This window comes from Cloeon dipterum, chromosome 3 (assembly GCF_949628265.1).
Source record: "Cloeon dipterum chromosome 3, ieCloDipt1.1, whole genome shotgun sequence".
In the NCBI taxonomy this organism is placed as follows: domain Eukaryota; kingdom Metazoa; phylum Arthropoda; class Insecta; order Ephemeroptera; family Baetidae; genus Cloeon; species Cloeon dipterum.
Window position 1 is genome coordinate 29,375,782 of NC_088788.1, and position 20,647 is coordinate 29,396,428.

At 40.9% G+C, this 20,647-nt stretch overlaps 1 protein-coding gene across 3 annotated transcripts in view; it reads right to left on the reverse strand.

Moving 5' to 3' along the window:
• Window positions 1–1,085: 1,085 nt before the first annotated feature.
• The window catches only part of LOC135939406 (uncharacterized), a 72,038-nt gene continuing 52,476 nt past the window's right edge, over window positions 1,086–20,647 (reverse strand). The window contains exons 1-9 of one of the 3 annotated variants that reach the window (XM_065483751.1): window positions 9,185–9,225; window positions 7,473–7,702; window positions 6,997–7,261; window positions 6,555–6,913; window positions 6,141–6,421; window positions 5,690–5,981; window positions 5,176–5,530; window positions 4,162–4,555; window positions 1,086–2,917 (exon numbers count right to left, since the gene is read on the reverse strand). In XM_065483751.1, the coding sequence (XP_065339823.1) occupies window positions 2,643–2,917; window positions 4,162–4,555; window positions 5,176–5,530; window positions 5,690–5,981; window positions 6,141–6,421; window positions 6,555–6,913; window positions 6,997–7,261; window positions 7,473–7,702; window positions 9,185–9,193 (2,460 nt within the window). In that variant the 5' untranslated portion in view covers window positions 9,194–9,225 and the 3' untranslated portion in view covers window positions 1,086–2,642. Of the gene's footprint in view, window positions 2,918–4,144; window positions 4,556–5,175; window positions 5,531–5,689; window positions 5,982–6,140; window positions 6,422–6,554; window positions 6,914–6,996; window positions 7,262–7,472; window positions 7,703–9,184; window positions 9,226–20,647 lie in introns of those variants that run through there. The other 2 variants (XM_065483748.1, XM_065483749.1) reach the window with 2 other exon arrangements.

Below are 20,647 nucleotides of genomic sequence, written 5' to 3' on the forward strand. Positions count from 1 at the left end.
GAGTGCGGAAAAAGAGGAAAAGCACACACAAACCTTTTTCCGTCGACGCGCTGCTGCCCACGTCGATTTTCCACCTGCTGCGAAATTCCTTTTCCGCCCGCCAGCGATCGTAAACACGTTCGCACACGTCAAAAGGAGCAAAATGAGGCGTTTCCATTGTCAAGACCTGTCTCCTGAAGCTGTGGGGTCACGATTTGTGGACACGCATTAAAGGACGAGCGCAGCTCACAGTTCCATTTCGACATACAGATAGAGCCAGCATCGTAATATCTGTCATCACCGCACGAGAAAGACGAAATTTTCATCTTTTCTTAGTGTTATTTATTATTGGTGTGACGCGCGCTCGCTACTGATTTATGTGACGTTCTTTTTTTATGCATTCACCGCACAAAAGTAGACGACAAGCATTTGTATCACTTTGATAACGCCCATATTTTCTCGCCCCCCACGGCAGCTCGTCGCCGTCTTCTCTCTTTTCGGATGAATGGCACCAAGCACTTTTGAAACAATCTGCGCGAGGCAGTACGAAAAAAATGTGACAGGCTTTCAACTTTCTTTCTCTCGAGGCAATGAAAAAGTCTTGCTTCACTCCTCCGCCGTCGTCCTCATCTCCTTCTTTTATTTTCGCTGAATTTAAATTTGGATACATTTTTCAAGGCTGAATAAGCCTTTTTGGGAGATTCGCAGAGTTTATATAGGCGTGATATCAGTGCTCCTTTAACCGTCATTGTAATTCTAACTTGATTGCAATGGACACGAAGCTAAAAAATTTGAAAATGAGTGATTCTATTGATAGTATATTTAAATTTTCTAAAATTTGATACTTATTTTCCCAATTTAAACAGACAACGCTTTTTGTTTTAATGAAAGAGTTTACAGGAGATTGAAACGTCCAACTGCAAGATTTCACTTTACGCTTCTCACTCCGAGGTATTCATTTCACAGCAGACGGAAACGCAGAAACAGTCTTTCAGCTCCCTTTCCCCTTCGCGACGCGAGACAGCAGAAACATTACAAAGACGCCTCATTAAAATATAATTAAGCAGGCGCTAGTTGGGAACAACGAGAAAAATGAAACGCTCTAATTGAACATAATTTTCTCTTGTGTTTTATTAAAAAATATATCATCACATTGTTAAATATGAGGCTTCATGTATTGAATTATTTTTCTCTCCTTTTACGAAAAGACATTTACAATGAATCGTCGTTTTTTCCGTTCGCTTTATATACAAAATGAAGCTCCCATAATTCTACGCTCTAGCCTGTTTGTTGTGTATGCATTCTGTGTCTAGTAAAAAACCTAGCTAATCCACCTCCTTGGCTAGCCCTACTATTCTGCTTTACATTACTTGAAAATATTTAACAAAACGAGCTTACGTCTTATTAAAATTCTCCTCCGCTTTCATCTATTGAGGACAGTATTTTTTTCATAGACTATGCATCCGGCTCGACAGACAGGCTGCGCGGGTTGCATAAGGAGGTTTTAGTAGATAAGAGAAAAGTGCTGATCTCTTTTGCTTCAAAATAGTGCTTCCTTTGACAAAATGCTGAAACAATTCTTCCTCCACCACAAATTTACAATTTTGATATACAGTACAGTTAATACAAACTTCAAACCTCGGCTCTGTGAGTTCAATTATGTAATTATACGTTTCCTGAAATAACACCAGGCACACTAATCCACATCTACAATGAAAAGTGCCAAAACTGACAGCCAAATCGTGACGCATACAAACTTTCACTCTCGCTTTCTCACTCTCGTCCTCTCTTGCTTCGTCTAAATCGGGTTTTTCAACAACGCGGTGTCATTATATTTAATTAATTAATAAATGCATATAGTATTTCAGTTTTACGCAACCAACAGCGTCTCATTATTTATGCAAAACACGTTTGTTTTCATCAGCGGCCGTGGGTCGTTGGCCATTATCCCAGCAAAGCTGATTGGATCTGCCTGGCTGCACACACGCTCGGCAATTAATACAAAAAGTCCATCAATTATGCACGCCACTAATCATTTAACACGCTCCGATTAAAAACGACGCGATTAATTCAGCAACTCGGCATCAGCTCGTTGGTAGGTAGCGTTCCGTGGACCAACCCACCAAAAGTGCCGCTCGTTCGCATACACTCGCACTGGCTGAGTTAATTTTAGTTCATGTTTTTATCACAAAAGGGGTTTGACAATGAATTCGATCGGTCGGGGTCTACATTTACAGAGTTTTTAAATAATGAAAAACCAAGTGGGTGGTGACCGCGTGCAGCATCTACGATTTACAGGCACAGGGTGAACCATGGAAGTGACAGGTTTCATATTTGTAAATTATTATATTTTTGTTTTGAATCAGTAAAATAAACCGGATCAAGAGAGTTGGAAATTTGACTGACATACCAAGCTACTCGAACTTTAAAAAAAAAAACACAAATTTCCAGTCACACAGTGTAAGCAATAGAAGATGACAGTTTAATCTAGAAAACGTTGTTGTAATGAATAGGAACACAAGAGGTGAAACCTGCCAAAACCTCGGAGCAAGAGGAAGTCGCGCAGGGGGTGAGGGTGATCACACATGGATATAGGTGAACTCCCATTGGCGCTGCCACGACGAGTCGTTTGAAGAGGCAAGCGACGTGGGCTTGATCGAACATCAGTAGGGCTCGTCGTCGTCGCTGCGCTTGTGGCACGCGCGGCACAACATTCCGATGAAGCAGGCTGCGACCGCGGCGCCAACGGTTGCTCCCAACGCGATCGCCAGCCAGTTAACCTGCTCGGGCAGGTGCGACTTGCACAGGTCGGGCGACTCGTCGTGATGCACCTCGGCGCCGCCTGTCGCCGCCGCCGCAGTCACCGCAGCGCTCACGTTCGGGCAATTCTGCACGCCGTTGCACACGAGACGCGACGAGATGCACGCTCCCGAGTCCCCTGAGAACAAAGAGAGAGAGGCGACGCGCGGGAAAGAGGCATTAATAAGTTGTTCTCGGGGCCAAATTTGTTTTTGGGGACAGGAAAGACTAAATAGGTGCAGAATGTGTCAATCGCATAAATTGCTTAGCAAATGAAACTTGATTTTAGCGTGCATTTAGTTCTCATGCTAATCCAATTTTAATTTCTTCATTGCGTAGCACAGTTAAAACGTAATAACTATAAAATTGTTATCATATCCTTATATACCATTGTATTTGGGATATTCTTTGTTTGTCTAACCGAAATAGTTTAATTTTTCGTCGTTGTTTTATTTTTTATAGAAATATCCTCGGTGTTTTAGTTGGGATTTTGCAGCTAAAGTATTCGTTTCTTGAGATAATTTCAGAAGTATGGACGTGAATAAAATTTCAGCTAACAATTCGAAATGCAGCTTAATTTATCTCCACGTGAATTTGTTATTAATTACAAACCCTTCCAAGGACAAAAGTGACATGGATAATGGTCAGAAAAAATGAATTTGTTTAAAAATAGCTACCTTCATAGTGATCTTCATATTGAAGGATATTATCAGTTGTCATAACATACAGAGCTTAATATTTGATTTACTTGATAGATTTGAGTACTAAGTATAATTAATGAATGGAGCGAATTTTTTTTTTCTTTGCATGTAATTAAACATTAATTAAAATGTCTTAAGTAAAATTAATTTAATGGTAAATAACTCCAGCGTTCAGTAATTAGCTATTAAAGTTAAAAGAAAGAAAATGAATTATACAACAACACACAATGGAATATGATTTTCATTTAGATATTTAAAACTGATGATAAAATTTTGAGAAATCTTCATGTTTTTGAAACGTTATTTTAATCTATCAGCTCCTACAAACTAAAAACATCTACAGCATGCTTTAAAACTATTGTTTAATCCGTTTCATAGTTTTAGTGCGAATCATCAAAAGCAGGTCCTAAAAAGCTGTACGCATTAAGCATTGCTATCGCTTATAAGCCAGTGAAATTTTGAAATGATCATTCATTTAAACCTTGCTACTGCAACAATTCCTTCCAACATTAGACCCGCAATATTGAATTTCCAGCAAATAAATAATGAAAACACTTCCGGTCTTGACTGGTTCCTGATGATCGGCATTGTGTTTAAATGGTGCACGAACACAGAAAATAACACACAAAGGGAGAAAAGAAGCGCACGCAGCTCTATCAACTTACATTTGCCTCCTACGTACCTGGACAGAGGAACTCGCAGTCGGCGCTGAGTCTCTGCGTTGCCACAGAGCCGTCCGAGTTCCTCGGCAGGTGGAAGAGTTCGGTCCAGGCCAGTTTAAAGGCAGACCTGGCCGGCAACCGGCCGTAGAAGTGGATAAAGATGGACGAGGACAGCAGGTTGTCCTCGACAGCCTCAAAGTCGGTGTTCAGCAGCTCTGCGTTGGTCACGATTGGAATGTCCTTAGCCTGGCTCACGTTCTCGCCGCAGATGCGCATCCACGGCTCAGCGCCGACGGCGGCTCCAACAGCACCGCCGTTGTGAGGCAGATAGAATTCCAGTCGGCCGTCTTCGCAAGAGCGAGACGAGAATTTGATTTTGTCTACATGCAGCCACAAGTCGCGGTCTTTGTGGACCTGAAAATAATTTGGAAAAACAAGGTGGTGATTTTAAATTTTATTTGAGAAGACTTTTCCTCAAATTATCAAAGATTAAATAACATGATTTACAAATAGCTCTAGTTTGGTGGTTTTTATTATCGGTAAGATATTTAATAAAAATAGTAGTGTACTGTATGATAATTAAAAATAAGAAGCTACTTCGGAAGTTTTCCTGCTAAGCAAAATCAACACTGCAAGAATAAACTCAATGAGTATTTTAATATTGCCTTTACAAAAAAAGCTTAAATCCTATTTTGATATACAATTTTTCAATCCCACCTGGATTATTTTTGTTACAAAATCCTATATATACGGTTTATTTTTATCATCAAATTTTAACTTTTGCCCAAATTCTGATATTTAAAACCTGTAGAAGATAAAAAAATTGTTAAAATGCTTGATTGTTACTTCTTTTTGCTCAACACCTACATTTCATCTTTCTTTAAATAACCCAAGAAGACCGATATTTATTGTTAACCAATATTTGCTTCCATTATTTTCGAAGTTTGCTGCCAGTATACCCAGCATCATACAGTTCAAAATTGAATGATTCGTGGCATTCATGCATATTAATTGAGTCAAAAAAATAAACCTACCTTTAACTCCCAAATGCACCTGACGACATTTTCCTGCTCGTGAGGTGCACTTGTGCTTTGATGGTGCGTGCTGTCAGCGTAGTAGTACTGTGGTGAGGCATAGTGCGTTTGCATGTAGTAATCCTTGTGCGGGAAGTGCAGTTCTCCGTCGTTGGAGGCAGAAATAGTGGCTGGGCCGCACGCAGGGCCGTGTATGAACTGGTATCGCGCTTCGAACAGCGGCGCCGGGTGTTTGAAGTAATTTGACGCGGCGTGGCTATGTTCCACCAAGAGGCGGACGTTCATTCTATCACCCTTGGACACCAGAGTCAACGGAAGGAGCGTCTTCGCGTTGTCTTTGCACAGACAACCCAGTCTGAGAAATTAAAATTCAGCATTTCAAGCAAATTTTTAAACCATTTATTCCCCAACTAAATATTTAAACGATTTGATTTGACGTTCGATTTTTTAGGCTTCGTGGACCATGATTTTTTTCTAGTTGTTTCCTCGAGTATTTTTTGTTTGGCGTGCTTACCTGTTTCCATCAGTGAGATTGAGATTTGTTGGCTCCCAAATCTGCAGTCTATCGATTTGTTCGTTCCAACACTCGTTGCACGGCACAGAGGTGTATGGATGGTCCTTGAACGCAATGTTGGTGATGGTCAGGATGACCCTGCCGAACACTCGTTTGTCCGTGATGAACCTGTAAGTGCAGCTAACGTCTTCGCCCGTGCTGGCACTCTTCTTGTAAACGAGAGTGTTTCGCGGACTGCGCAGGTTACCGTAACTGCGTTTCCAACTGTGGAACGTTTCATCGCACTGTGTTCCTGGAAATCAAACACACAAATTCGTTTGGCTGAGTAAGACATCTATAATTTTCACGCAAGTATGAAATAAATTTACGGGGCAAAGAAAAAATAAAATACAATATAAGTGTGTCAATTATTTTTTTCTGTTTCAATTTTAATAAGATTAAATAGACATACCTGGAAGTGCCTCTCCACTTTTCCTATCATCGAAGAAGTCATAGTGTGCCCAGTAATAGAGGGAGGAACCGCTATAGCTGCCAGTTTTACTCTCAAATCGAACAAAAAGCGACTCAGTAGTGGAGACAAAATCGTGCTTTTCCATTGCTTTCGAAAAAGTGTCACAGAAGGTTTTGATGATTTTCGAATCGTCTGGCCAGGATGCGTCGTAAATAGTCAAGGACTCGCCGCAGTCGCCATCGAAGTGGCGAATGGGAGACTCGATGCGATTGATTCTAAAGCTAAAAAATAAACATCATTTCATGATCTACATGAATAAATAATACAATTTAAGTTAACTGGAGGAATATTTTGTTAATATACCATCCAAAAAAAACACAAAAAATTAAAAATAACCCCTGAATTATTAATTACCTCGGGAAATAAAGTCGGACGACCTCGCCAGCTTTTCCCTTGATAAGATAGGTGCACGAAGTATGTGGTGGATACCAGTGGGCCACGGAGAGGAAAATACCCTCCGAGTCTCCAGATTGGGTCAGTTGCTCACTGGTCATGATCCAGTTGCACGTGCCGTTCCTAACACCGGCCGTCTCCACGTGGCCTGGCCAGTTGCCCACGTTGAAGTGGAAGCCAGTGTTGAGCAGAGGACCTGCCTCTGAGGTCACGAACTCCACAAACAGGTCCTCGCTGGTGCCGATTATCGAGTACGGGAATTTTCCCATACCACAGAAAGTGCCGATAATTTGACCAGTTTCATCTTTTCCGTCGTAAATCTAAAAATGGTTTGGAGTAAAGAGAAAAATTATGGTATTGACTGGAAGTTATAATAAACTTTAATGTATGTATAGTAGCCTACCCTCAGGTAATCGTAGGGGCAGTCCGTGGCTGAAATCGGTCTCATCGGACATGTCATGATATTTTCACACCTCTGCCCATCAATATTAAACTCTTCATTTTCGATATAAAGTTTGATGAAAGGAAGGCGGGTGTTGAGGTAATACTTGCAGTGCAAGTTGCGTGGATATATGCCGGGATAAGCGGGGCTTTGCACGTAGCAGGTCTGCAGCCTGCAGTCGCGGAAAACACGCTCGCAGTAAGTGTTGGCAACGGGCTGGCCTCGCCTGCGAACATGCAAAATAAAAGAAATGCTTAGCAAGGCAAGTAATAATATTTTGTTAATTGAAAAAGTAAAATTAGGACAAAAAAATATGTGCCAATATAAATGATGTGCAAAATTTGTACAAGTTCCTATATGTTTGTGAGCGGTGTAGAATTTTAGTTTAATAACAGGGGAGAATCTAGTAGGGCTTAACATTGTCAAAGAAGACTTACCTGTTAGGGTAAAGCTCTTGGTGTTGTCCATAGCGGAGGTAGACCTCAAACTGCTGCTCCGCACGGGAGTCGAAAGTGAAGTAAGTCTGATCGGTAAAGTTGTCTGTGTGGAACTGGACCTTAACGAAGCTGGTTTCGGAGATGAAGGTCTGGGGCTGCTCGATCTCGCCGCAGAACACGCCCGGGTCTCTGCGGTTGCTCACCTCAGTCTTTGTGTTGCCGTCCACAATCTGTCAACACGCGAATGGAAAACTTTCGTCAAACACAGTGGATGGATCAATTAGGCTCGAGCGAACGAAGCAAGTCATGCGTTTTATTCCTGGAGACAAAAATAAAATGATTTCAGCCTAGCGGAATGGCTGCTCGTTCGCACTCACAGCCATATTTCACGCCCCAAATGCCGGAGACAGCGCTGGTTTCTTTTGCCTTTGTCGCCGAGCTTTGTGGCTGTTAAAATGTCACGTGTTCGCGTCAAGCTGGTTGCATAGCGCGCACACAGCAACGGCGAACCCTTTGTCTTATCAAGTAGTGTAAATGAGAAAAGAGCAGCCGTGCGAGAGTTGTCGTCAAATAAATTACAAACACGATGCCATCGCGCAGCCCTATCAACTCGGGAATGCAGCTGCGTTGGGGAAAAACTCGGGCGGAAAATTTCAAACACATCAGCTTCTCACACAGCAGACCAATTTAAAGGTTCTCGAGCATTGATGAAATTAAATGCACACGAGGAGAAAAACGTTTCAGTTGTATCTGTTAAAAATAAACTGAGTTGTTAGTTTAAAATAAGCTCGTCAACTCTATTTAGAGTCATTTTCCTCGCAAGGACGATGTTTTGCAGAATTTACGCCTTACTGGTTCAATTAAATAAATTTAGCTCGCCTCATTTGGCAGTGTTTCCCTCATGCGCGAAACAGGAGCAACGATGCTCTGTTCATCGTGTGGGCGCTGGAACAAAATTCGTCTCCTCGCCTAATGAGCCGAGCAAATTTAATATTAATAGGGTAAGAGGCTTTCACGTTAGAACCAACTCTTTGCCCCTTCCAGTTCGCTTGGCAAGTTTACATTTTCTTTGTGGATTCCTTGGCAATTAAGTCATATAATTATTACAATAGATGCTACTAAAATTGATTTAACCAACTATAAATAAAACACGTCAGTTGCCGATGGTGATAATAACCCAGTTATTACTTAAAAAGATTCGTACTTAAAAAACAATGAAATTGTTGTGCATGAACCTCTGGTATCTATTTAAAGATAACAAATAAGTTGAAATTTCATTCGTGTTTTGTATACTCTTGGCATTCATTTTCTAGTTTGCTATTGCACCCACCATCCATACTTATCTCGAGCAAAATTATTCCCTCGATAATAATTCTGAACTTTGCCGTAAAACAACAAAGTCATTTAAAATAAAGAGTACAGGAAAGTTATCACCTCACGATAAGCGAAACAATAATCGTTAACTTTCAAAAGTGGTTCTCGGCGACGACCACGCCCAACCAGTTTTCATTTTCTTTGAGAGCAGTGGAAAAGATGTGAACACACGATTACAAAGCTGATAACTTATCTTAATGGGAAAGTGCAGACTAAACAAACTGCTACTAAAACTTTCATAACGGTTGTTTATCGAAGGAAAAATCACTCCCAGCGGCTCCAGCCAAGCGCGGCGTGCAAGGACTTTTCAGCCGAAGCACTCTAAGTAAAGAGCTCACCGTTAACATCTCGCAGCAGTACAACGTCGCTCGCTCGCGGGCTTAAATTAAATGACAATAAAACAAGCGAATGGCTGGCAATCCCACTATGATGTGCATAATAATAACACTTAAGTTCAAGTGTAATAGCGCTGCTACACCCGCCTAATCTCTTTTACGTTTGGACAGGAAATTATCTGGCTTGAGTGCTCGCGTGGCTACATTATTGAGACATTCTACGCTAGACTTAATTATTCATCCATTGGCTGTGCGATGAATTCGCCTCTCTGATGAAATTCAGCACCGTTCACTGCACCCCGGGGAGTTTGCGAGAAATATGGAATAGTCCACAAGTATCGCTGCTGGCTGGCGCCTGTGGAGCCAAAAAGGGCGCTTGTTGCTCTCAAATGAAGAACTGCTATGCTCGTCCGCGCAAAATTTGTGTATTCATTAGGGACTGCAACATTGCTTTTTGCGAGCTGGTTTTTTCCTGCAAAAATGAGGCTTGCTCAAATTTACCTTCAGCTACACTGCTTTCAACAAAGTTTTGAGTTTCCAAAATTCTCTTTTAATGGTGATTCCGAGAAATAATTGTAAAGAGAAAATAAAGTACGCCTAAATTATTCAGATTGTAAGGTGCTATAAATACGATGTTGAGTAAATTTGAGTTAGTGTCACAGGACTTTTCAAGTGGAATATAGAGACGAAAAGAGTGATAAAAACACGTCGCCAAGCATAATTTATCTCCAGAGAAACTCATTGGGGGCTACGCTGCCTGTGAAGGCTTGCGTTGGCACGAAAAAACAAAATTAATTTATGCGAGCAAAGTGCTGTCATCTCAAAATATTGTTGCCGCCGGGCGGTAAAACACTTGCGCGAGGCAAAATTCCATCCACGCTGCTGCTTCACTCATTAGCATATCTGAGCAAAAATCGCAGCGCAAATTGAGTTTCGCGCCATTAGGCGGTTAATGATGTCACATAAATTTATTTCTAGACGTCATTTTGTTGCACGCGTTGGGCCTTTCCTGGGGTTAATTGAGTGAAGGAGGCGCGCTCTCTTTCAGGCGATGAAAGTCGTAAATCGGCACGCGCGCACCGCTCGCCTTAATTTATCGCACGCTTTTCCTCATACATCGAGGTCTTAAGTGTGAATTAGCAGCTACCAGGAAATTTTCCACTTTGGTGCGACACGGAAAAATGGAAAATGGAAGTTTATCTTCAATCCTTTGTGTATATTTTGATTTTCAGAGGTAAGAAATAGAAAAGCTAAATCTAAAAATAAATATTTAACTATAACAGGATTTTCGTCTAATTTTTTCATAGTTCTAGGCAAAAATAATTTTTTTAACGAAACACATTATTTGTTGTTATTTTTATGCTACTGCGCTTTTGGTTCTGCGATAATACGCACCGAAAAAGATTTGCATCGATTCTCAGGTGACGAGAGTGGGCTGACTGGTGTTGTGCTGTGAAGGATGCGCTCTTGGATTTTAAAAGCTTTTATGCCATCGACCCGCGAGGGATAAAAAGCGAGCGGAAAAAGACAAGCTCGCGTAAAATCTAGTGGGAATTCAGGTCTGCGAACGTTGTCAATATTTTATCAGTCGCCGCAAACGCCGTGTTTTACTTTCAAAGGGCCTAAAAGAGAGCGAGATATCGAACGAATCTGTGAGCACTATACACAATGCGCAGCGCCAAACTTTTAAATTAATCGTGTTTTCGTAGAGCAGAGTGGGCGAGTGCGTATATACATGCACACTCCAGTGAGAGGAGGAAGTCAATTTTATGCGTGCTGTATTTTTCGCGAGTGTGCATTCGCATGTACCGAATTTCACAGGCCGTTTGGCTGAATTAATTCTCCCAACTGCCAAATAAATTTATGATAATTGTATTCAGTGTACAGTGGGGCAAACACGCCGTTCTCCGCATTAAGAACAAGTCGGCCTCTTCTCTCTCGCTCCACTCTTCTGTACGCTGGAACATTTGCGGATGACAAATGTTGTCTGTAGAGTTTGCGGCTTTCTTCCTGCGCGACATAAAGCGGCCCAGAGCACCCCCCAAACGCTTCAGCGAAACATAATTAGGCGAGAGCAAACAAGAAGCCTACGTTTTGTTTGCTTACTCGGAGGAACAACAAGTCATCCTATTTTCTCGGAGAAATGAGTTCCAAGAAAGGCAAATTAAACACGAGGACAAACAGCATTTTCCTAAATTGCCCAGCTTTATAGATGTGACCCGAATAGAAGCCTGGAAATGAGTATATGAACCATGCAGGATTTAATTTTCAATCGGGATAATTTAATTGAAAACTAAGTGGATTTCAGACTGTTAGCACGGGCTAATAAAATTTGTCCTTTAATTTTGGAACGCACTGCAGTCGGAATTTGTGGTTTAGCATACAACTTATACTCGGTGTAATGTATAATTCAATACTCGCGAGCGGAGGCACACGTGGGACACAAATATATGCAGTGAACACGTGCGCCCGGCTGTAATCAAGGGTGTTTGTCTCGCAGGCAGTGCATAGCTTAAGAGCTGCTGGATTGACACAAAACTTAATGAGAGAGCAAGCAGAGGCGAGCGAGCGCTGGATTGCTCTAGGATAAAGTGTGAATTAAACTGCATAGTCAGGTTCAGCGCGTCAAGGGAAAGACGGACGGATAAGCACGAGCAGACTCTGCTGGGGTTGTGAAAAACAGTGTCCTCCCTTTAATATTTTAGGTCTTATGGCAGCTGTATAGCTTTAATTAATTTTATATTGCCACACGAAGTGTGATTAATAATGGAAAACAAAACTAGACTTCTACCCCATCATCAAATATTAATTTTGGCTGCTAGACTGACACCCTATTTAATGATTTTGCCGCTGTGACCAAGCATGGCACTTTCCAAATCGGGGTCACAGGCAGTGTAAACACTTGAAATGGCCTAGGAATTAAATTTTGATGACACCGAGGATGCTGTCCATTTTTATTTTCAAAACTTGTTTGTTTGCAGTACATAGACAAAATAATGAAAAAATATTTTATTTTTGTTTTTTTTTCAAAATGTACACCTTTTTTTAAAGAAATGCACGTTCATTTTGCAATTATAGTGTTTAATTCAAATGAACATAATTAGCTGATGAAAGAACAGGCAAATTTTTATGAATGGATTAATGAGTACAATATTTTCTTGCTCAATGTGAATGGCTCAAAGCTGCAATTAAATTATTTCTGATAAATTTTTTTTAAAGACTTCTTAGCCGGAACAATCACTGCCTCTCGTATCCTTATCAGTCAAAGTCCCGCTGCAGCAGCACACCGGATGCTAAATGTATCTCGTTCGTGATACGCTCACCTTAGTTTTAATCCACTACTTTTCACATCCCCAGACGCAGTTTGGGGGTTGCGGCGGCCGTCAAGCTGCGAACCCGCAGCGCACGCAGCTCGAACCGGTGCACACACGCCTCCATTAATAATACACACACGATGAGGAAACTCGAGTTTAAAGTTGAGCCCCTTGGCGCATTTATACGCCGGGGTAAATATTTACTAACGACGAGCAGCAATGATAGAGAGTGTGTGCCACTGGTGCAATGTCAATAGGCGCCGAGAAGAGCAGAGGCTGCTGATCTCTCAGGCCTGTGAAGCAGCTTTTGCTTCTTCACGCGTGGTATTATCGTCGCCGCGCGCGAAAACCATCAATCAATAACTCTCGCTCACAGGAAGCTACCGGCACCGCGCTCGCTGATCTAATTTGGGGCTTTTGCTCGAGCGTAATTGCTTTATTTCTAACCAGATCACGGGCCCAATTTCAAACCCTTTCGCCACCGCCGCTCGACAAATAACACACTCGGGGGTGCGTGTTTCAATCAGCATATCCGAGTGATGGGCGGGTGTGGGTGGGAGGGCACTGTCGCTACACTGAATGATTTCGATTCGAAGTTCAAAACACCCAATTCCCCAGGCGGATGTGATTTCGCCGAGTATTATGTTTCAAATGAGCCTCAGATTGTTACAATCAGTGAGTCTGATTGGGGTCCTTGTACATTCGAATCCAATCCATTTGTTAACTTAACCTAAAGCGAAGCAGTTAAGTGTAATTTATTTGTACAGATTGTTTGAATTTTTCAATATAACTAGGTTCCAAGGTTTATTAATTTTACAATCTGTTGGTGTAATTCTGGTCCACACTGCTTGAAATTAGTATGTTTTTGTTGGGCCGCGAGACATTACGAGCAGGAGTTGTCGCTGATTTGGAGTTGATTTGGGACAATACAGGGCCTTAAGTAGCCGACCGACATGACCTTGAACCTCCAACGGCTATTCAGATATGTTGGTGTAACTTAAATACAAATTAGAATAATTAAACAAATCACAGTTGCAGTTAATTAATTCTTATTCACTGCACTGCGTTCCACCTCTTCGGTTTAGTTACTGTTTGCCGTTTCAATCTTGAATGGAAATAACTGGCTCAAAGGAGGAGGGGGGGGGGAATAAAAATATACACATAGAAATGATAATAAAAAATATTTCAGTTTCTCCGAGATTGATATGTGTATTCAGATTTTGTAATGGAAAGACTGAACATAAATTTATTCATTTGTAGCTAGTATTCTTAAAACGAAGCTGATCTTTTTTCGTTTATTCTAACGTAAGAGCCCAAAACTGGGCTTTTAACGAGCACTTATCAGCACTGCCTCACTTGACCATAAATTAACAAATTTTTGTACGTGACTGATCAAAGGTCAAAGGTTTCTCGGAAACTTTGATAAATTGAGTGCAAAATTTGCCCAGAATCTCCTCTGTGTGCATGATATGATATCCGGTCAGCGGAAGCTACCTGCTCAAAAACACGTTTTGCGTGGGCGCTTGAGAGCATACACTCAATAAGGCAGCATGCACAGCCCACTCACGCACATACGCATGCTGGCAGAACTCGGAGGTAATTAAATTTTCTGCGCACCTAATTTTGTGTGCACGCGGCCTGGTCTGGGAGTTGTACTGTGCGTGGTGCGAGCACACGTCAGAAGCACGCTCGAGAAGGAAATTGAATAAGGCATAAATAACTTTATTATGAGCACACTTTTGCTTCAAAGCAGGCACGGAAGGAGAGAAAAGAGCGATGCAATTTTTCATGCTTTTTGAGCGACCCCGCCGCTCTTTCGCAGATGTTACTTGTCAGCCGCTGCGTGAATATATAAAAATGATGATTTAATGCCGAGAATTTGCGGCTTTCGCTGCCGGTTTCACTTGCCTTTTTCCTTCCTTGGCTGCACACTGGCTGCTGCTTTTTCACATGCCAAATTCCGACCACTTCTTCTTGAATAAAATATGCGCGTGCAAGAGCTGAAAGTTGAGCCATGTTTCACGCGCTGCGTTTTCGCCACAAAAAAAGCAGCGCGCACGATTTCTTCGTCTCAACTCGGCGGCATCTGGCAGGACAGGCAACATACACACGTCCGCCGTGCTCATCAAACTCTCGCCAAGTGGGATAAAGCTTGGAGATGAAATTAATCGCAAAACTCATTATCATACTGAGGACGGATCTTTCGAACGCTCGACCGTTTCTGCCACATTGCGCAGAGATGGAAAAAGTTTCTCTCTGAATCTAAGTGCTCGCTCTCTCCTAGTCGGATTAGAAGATTGATCGCCAACGGAGCAGATAGATTTATTAATTAATGACTGCAACTTCACTCGCCGATCCTCAATCTTCATTAAAAGCCTTGCGGTCTCAACAGATTCTCACTTTTTGTTATTCATCGGAATCATTTACTAGAGGTGAAACTTTTAATTGCTTGAGCAAATTCAACATCAGCACTTTGCTACTGCTCCTCAATCGTGTCTGTTACACTTTGACAATTTCTACAAATGTCTGGACAAAAGTAAGTCGTAAAAGTGCAATGAACTAGACCTTATTTTTAAAATAAATATAAAAACATATAAAATTTGAATAATCGCATTGAAAGGGAAAGGTATTGTAAGGAACACACACTTTTTGAGCAGTTACAAAAATTGATTCGCATAACAATATGAATTCCTGGATCATCTCGAGCAAGCGCGAAAAAGACCAGGAAAATTATAGTTTTTGTTCAAAATTTAAATAATTGGAAAATGCAAAATAAATACAAAATAAAGAAAGTTTATTGCATGTCTTCGTACAAGTGTGTACAAGCCGGTAGAAAAACTCAAGCACAAATATATTAGTTTTAGCAAGTTATGCTGCCCAGTGATACATATATGCTTCACAGGTTGCATACTTGTACACAGGTCTTGTGATGTATTTGGTAATTTTTTCAACGTTCTTCCGATTACCAGATAGATCTCAATGGGAGATTTTTTTTAAGAAAAGTCATCAGTTGTTTTAATTTTTTTAAAGATTTTCTTACGAACGCATCTGGTAAGTGACTAATCCCAACAGAAGAATCCGCACGCAAACAATTCTTAATGGAAATTAAAAAGGAATACGACTTGAAAAGTTAACATTCACGTGAGGGCATTGCGTGTATTTTAGGCTCAGCAAGGCTACATTCTCCTCCAATGTCACGGATATAGCCTGTGTGTGTATTACACTTTTCCCTTTCTTTCATCTGCACACGCGAGCCGTTTCACATGATACTGCTGGTATCATTTTTCCATTATTACTCCATTTCTCAGCGGCAGTGCGCAGGTGGCAATATCGCATTTCGCAATATTTGCAGCGTGACGCGACGCTTTTGCCGCTGCTGCCGCGCTGCCGCTTGGATACATTTATTCCTCGTGTGTGTTTGTTCGACCCTTATGTACTTTGACGGAAATGAAATTTCAAGATGAATGGAGGAGATGAAAGAGTCTGACACCGAGGAAATAGCTGCTGCCACTTTTGAAGCGAAAGAAGCAGCCTTTGGGAAGGTCGTATCGTATTTTGTGGCAAAATGCGAGCCAAGCATAAATTTATTCCAGAGCGAGTAGCACAAGAGCGGCAAACTATCGTGAAAATTGGGGCCTTTTAAAATAATAATACTTTCTAACTGGATTTTGCATGTATCACTTCATATTATTCATTTTCTCGGAAAACTATTCTGTGGAATGTTGAATAAAACGCAAGGTATTCTTCATTAGGCTTCATGAAAATTCTTTCTCTTCGTCATATATACGTTCAAGCAACAAAGAGATTTTTTAATTCAAAGGAATAATGCAGAAAGTATGAAAATTTTCCACAGAGGAATTGCAATCACGAGCTCAAACAGCGAAGCGAAAATAAGTAGAAGTCACAAAGAAGCAATTCAATTTGAATTAGATTTTCTGAGTGGAGCAGAAAGCGCATGAAAGAATTTATTAAAGGTTGCATGCGGAACGAGAGATAGAAGAGGGAGATGAAAATAAGTTTTCGCTGCGAGTGCGGGAATGAATAAAAATGAAAAATCCGCTCCTGTATAGAGAAGGATGAAAACAGCAGCTTTGTGTCTCACGACTGAATGGAGTGAGTGAGGAGAAAAAATCAAGGATCTCTAATACACAAGCGCGGTGAAAATATCGCTCGTGTGCTAGGGTGCAATCACGAGGCGGCTTGGCTCGGCTCAGCACAATTCCTCTCGCGCTCACGATCAAAGTTGTGATGAAAAGCCAACAAATATTATGCAAAGCAGACAAGCGCTCGGCACAAAGAAATCAAGAAGCAATCAGCTTCCTGTCTACTGGTGGCTTAACGATTTTTCCATTCGTGCGAGGCAGAATATAATGACTGGTGCGAAAATCAACAGAATCTTGTTCGTTTTCTACTTCATGATATTTGGAGCTCAGAAATAAAGGAAAATAAGACTAAATAATGTTTTGAGCCGCTTTTTGTTTGAGAAATTTCTCCCAATTAAGCTTTAGACAATGGCGAGAGAAACTGTCTTGCGTAAATGGCAAAACCTGTTTGCTTTATTATTTTTCTCAACTCAAGCAGTGGCGTCTTAAGCCCTCTCATTGTAAAAATTGTACATTAGGTGCTCATAACTGTTGATAGTAGACTTCATTTTGGTATAACTGGTATTTCTTTTCACACATAAGTGGTCAGAATCATTTGCATAATTTTCTTCAAAGATCAACTAGATGCTTAACAGTCATAAAAATTTGATATAAACATAACAAAATATTCTTAGTAATCTCGAAAATCTTTCACTCTTCTTAGAACCAGAAAAAGCAGCATTTTATTAATTGAAATATCTTAACAAGATACGCCTGCCCTAGATAGATCATAATCTCGCCCTAGTTCTGATTCTGCTGTCTGTGTAAATTTTGTGGCAAATCACAAAAGGAAAATATCATGTTAATTAGCATGGAGCGCAAATTAGGTCGCTAGAATATCAACCAATAAATAATCTTTGTTAAGCGCTAAACAGAAGAGTTGGATATCAGCATAAAACAATCTTAATTTATGTGGTTCTGTCGGTTCTGTTAACCCTCTTTGTAGTAACGCCTTTGACATTCTAGCAATAAATGAAGTCTTTTTATTCAAGAAATTGCAGAGGATAATATTTTGCCATCATTTAATGCACGTGTTTCTCCCTTTAGTTCTTTCCCAAGTCTTGGAAATGCCGCTGCCAAATCCGCCCCTTGCGACGGCTCATTTGGCCACAGAAAGCGGTGAAAGGCAACGAGCATACTTTGATTGTGGCACAGCTTTGTTCGCGGTTCTCGGCTACGCCATTATATCGCAGTCGTCACAAGCACTACCTCTCAACAAACAATGGCAGCGGCTAGCAGCATTCGTCGCAGCTCACTAATTGCATTTTTCCTCGGAAAGCTGTTTAGAACTTTGTGGTAGCGTAGCTCGAGCATTATTACGCTCAAAAGAATTCCCGCTCTTGTAATCTAATTTGAGTCCCAAGAAATTACTCGCGCTTATTGATTATTAAGGGCTAGAATCGATCTGTTTCATCGCTAACCGGGACCAAAGGATGCCAGCAGCAATGGCTCGCGGCCATTAAAAAGAGAGCTGCCTGCGCGAGGATGCTGCCGAGGCAGGAAACAATTTCCACTTCCTGCAGCGGCGGTGGCGGCGACGACGACGACGCTCGCGTCTCGCAAGACATTAAATTTATACCATTATGTGCTCTCTGCTTCTCTAATGCATTTTCTCTGGGGCCGGATTTCGTGTTTTGTGAGCGAGCGCTTTTACAATATAGAGGCAGCTAGCCAGCTAGCATTGCAGCAGTAATTCAAATTTTGCAAAAAAGAAGTTGGCGTGCTGTTGCTTCTTCTCGTGGCAATGCAGGGTGTATATGAAAAACCAACCCCAGTTGAAACAAAAGTTTGATTTAGGTGCACTTTCCTCTTCCTTCTAGTCGCAGCGTTGGCTTGCTCTGATAATATTAGATTGTATATGTATGAAAACAACTTCATTAGCATTTCATGACGAGATACCATTGGTTAGAAACTGACTCAATTAATGGTGGAATAGGCTGCCCTATTAATTTTAAAAATTCAACTGAGTGCTTGAAATTTATTTTAAGCAAAATATATATGGCATACAACTAGAGATCTCACAATTATTAAAGCCGGTTGCTGACTGAACCGCCTGCAGCCGAATTTTGGACCAGCGACTGCGGCTGAGCATTTTAGCCGGCAGCTGAACTAAAAAGATAGGAGGCTAATTTTTCCTTCGACAATTTTCGATTCTTTCGACTTTTTGACTGGCGTGGCTTGTGCAGCTTATTGTTAGTCAAACCACATAACCCAAAATTAGCTGGCTGGCGTGGCGTAGCGCAGCAGGCTAATTGTAAGAATTCTATATACAACTCATTCAAACGTGTAAATAACATTATATCATTTACACAATAAACTAAATCAATTTTCCTGATTCTCAACCTCCCTCCTGATAAAAAAACACGAATTTATTGTAAAAAGAGCTCATTTACCAAGTCGAGAGAAAGAAAAATTGATATTTCTATATAATAATGGACACACGAGACTGATTTATTGCCATCACAGAACACTGACGCACAGTCGTGGCGTTTGAAAAATAAATACGAATCGAGGTGTCAGGAAGCAGCGCGGTCGAAAGCAATTTTTAATCAGAATTACTGGGAAGCGAGTGCTCGGGCCGAGTGAAGAGTGAATTACGCGCCGCCTGCGTGTTGGCACAATTTAATATCACGGCCATAAATTGCACAGCAAAAGGAGGCGAGGCCGAGTACGCACCGAAAAGAGAGCACGCAATGATAAATGTACTCTCGGTGAAATCAGCAGCACAGCTCACGAACTCGAGCACGGAACTCTTCCGGTCCTTTTTTTTCTTCTGCGGATGGTAAATGGAGCGCTCTTCTCCTCTATGCTATATACGTCCTGCTCTCGGACGGATTCTTCGGAACAGCGTGTGGAATATTAATTAAACTCATGCTGCCGCTCAGCCGGTTTGTGTTTTGCGCTAAATTATTTTTATGCAGCTTTTCAAAAGACGAGACGGTTGCTGCTTCTGTGAATATGTGAGCGAAATAACACAATGGGGGCGACGGTAATTAATGCAAACAACGTCACCCGCTGTTTTTTAATTGTGTTAGGAATAATTGGGATGTTGCTTTTACTAGCAATATATGAAAATCAGAATTTCATTATTTTCCTTGCTGGCGTTCCCGAGTACAAAAGGGTTTTCTATGATACGATAAAAGCGTTATTGAATAAACTTGTTCATTTACATGTCAAAGTCAACCCTTTACAAACTCTAAATATGCATGCAGTGTATTGTCTAGTGCTAAACAAAATATTTAATATTATTTGTTACACATTGAAAAGTATAATTAAGGAAGTCACCGACAGCCTTAATATACATGCCTTCCATTCGTCTCCTTAGTTCAACAGTTTAATGGCCATGCTTAAGGCTAGTTAGTGTAATTCATACAGATACTAGGCAATTCATAATTTGACAAAGCGGCGACGAGGATTTGACAATATTATAACCTAAAGTTTATGTATTTCATAGCGATGCTTATGAGCGTGACTGAACGGCCTAGTGGATACGTTTGGATCATTTTCAACCCAAGTGATGAATCTTTCAGCTTTGAAGAGGAGTTTAATAGGATAGCGGCGGTTCTCTTTGTGCAATTGCAGTATGTAGCAAATAGTCGATTGACTACATACATAGTTTTTGTTGGAATTTTACAACAATTTATGTCAACTATGTGTCACATATTGGAGCCACAATTAAAATTCAGATTTCCCGATATTGCTTGAAAAATTACGTGCGGATTGGGGCTTGATTTGGCTGCAATCTAAGCAATGGTGTTTGATTTTTGAGATAGATTATACTTAAATGTAAAATAATCACGGTCTTCAGAAGGCAAACAGTTTATAAACTTTTGTAACCAATTTCATTTTAGTAATGTACACGACTATATTATATACTTTTAAATTGGCTTCATTTTCATTATAATTTATGAAAACATATTTAAAGTATTCTATATATCACGCATAACCAACCCAATCTATTTTCGTTTTAAACATTATTAAATTTAAACTTTGTAGACACGTAGGATTAT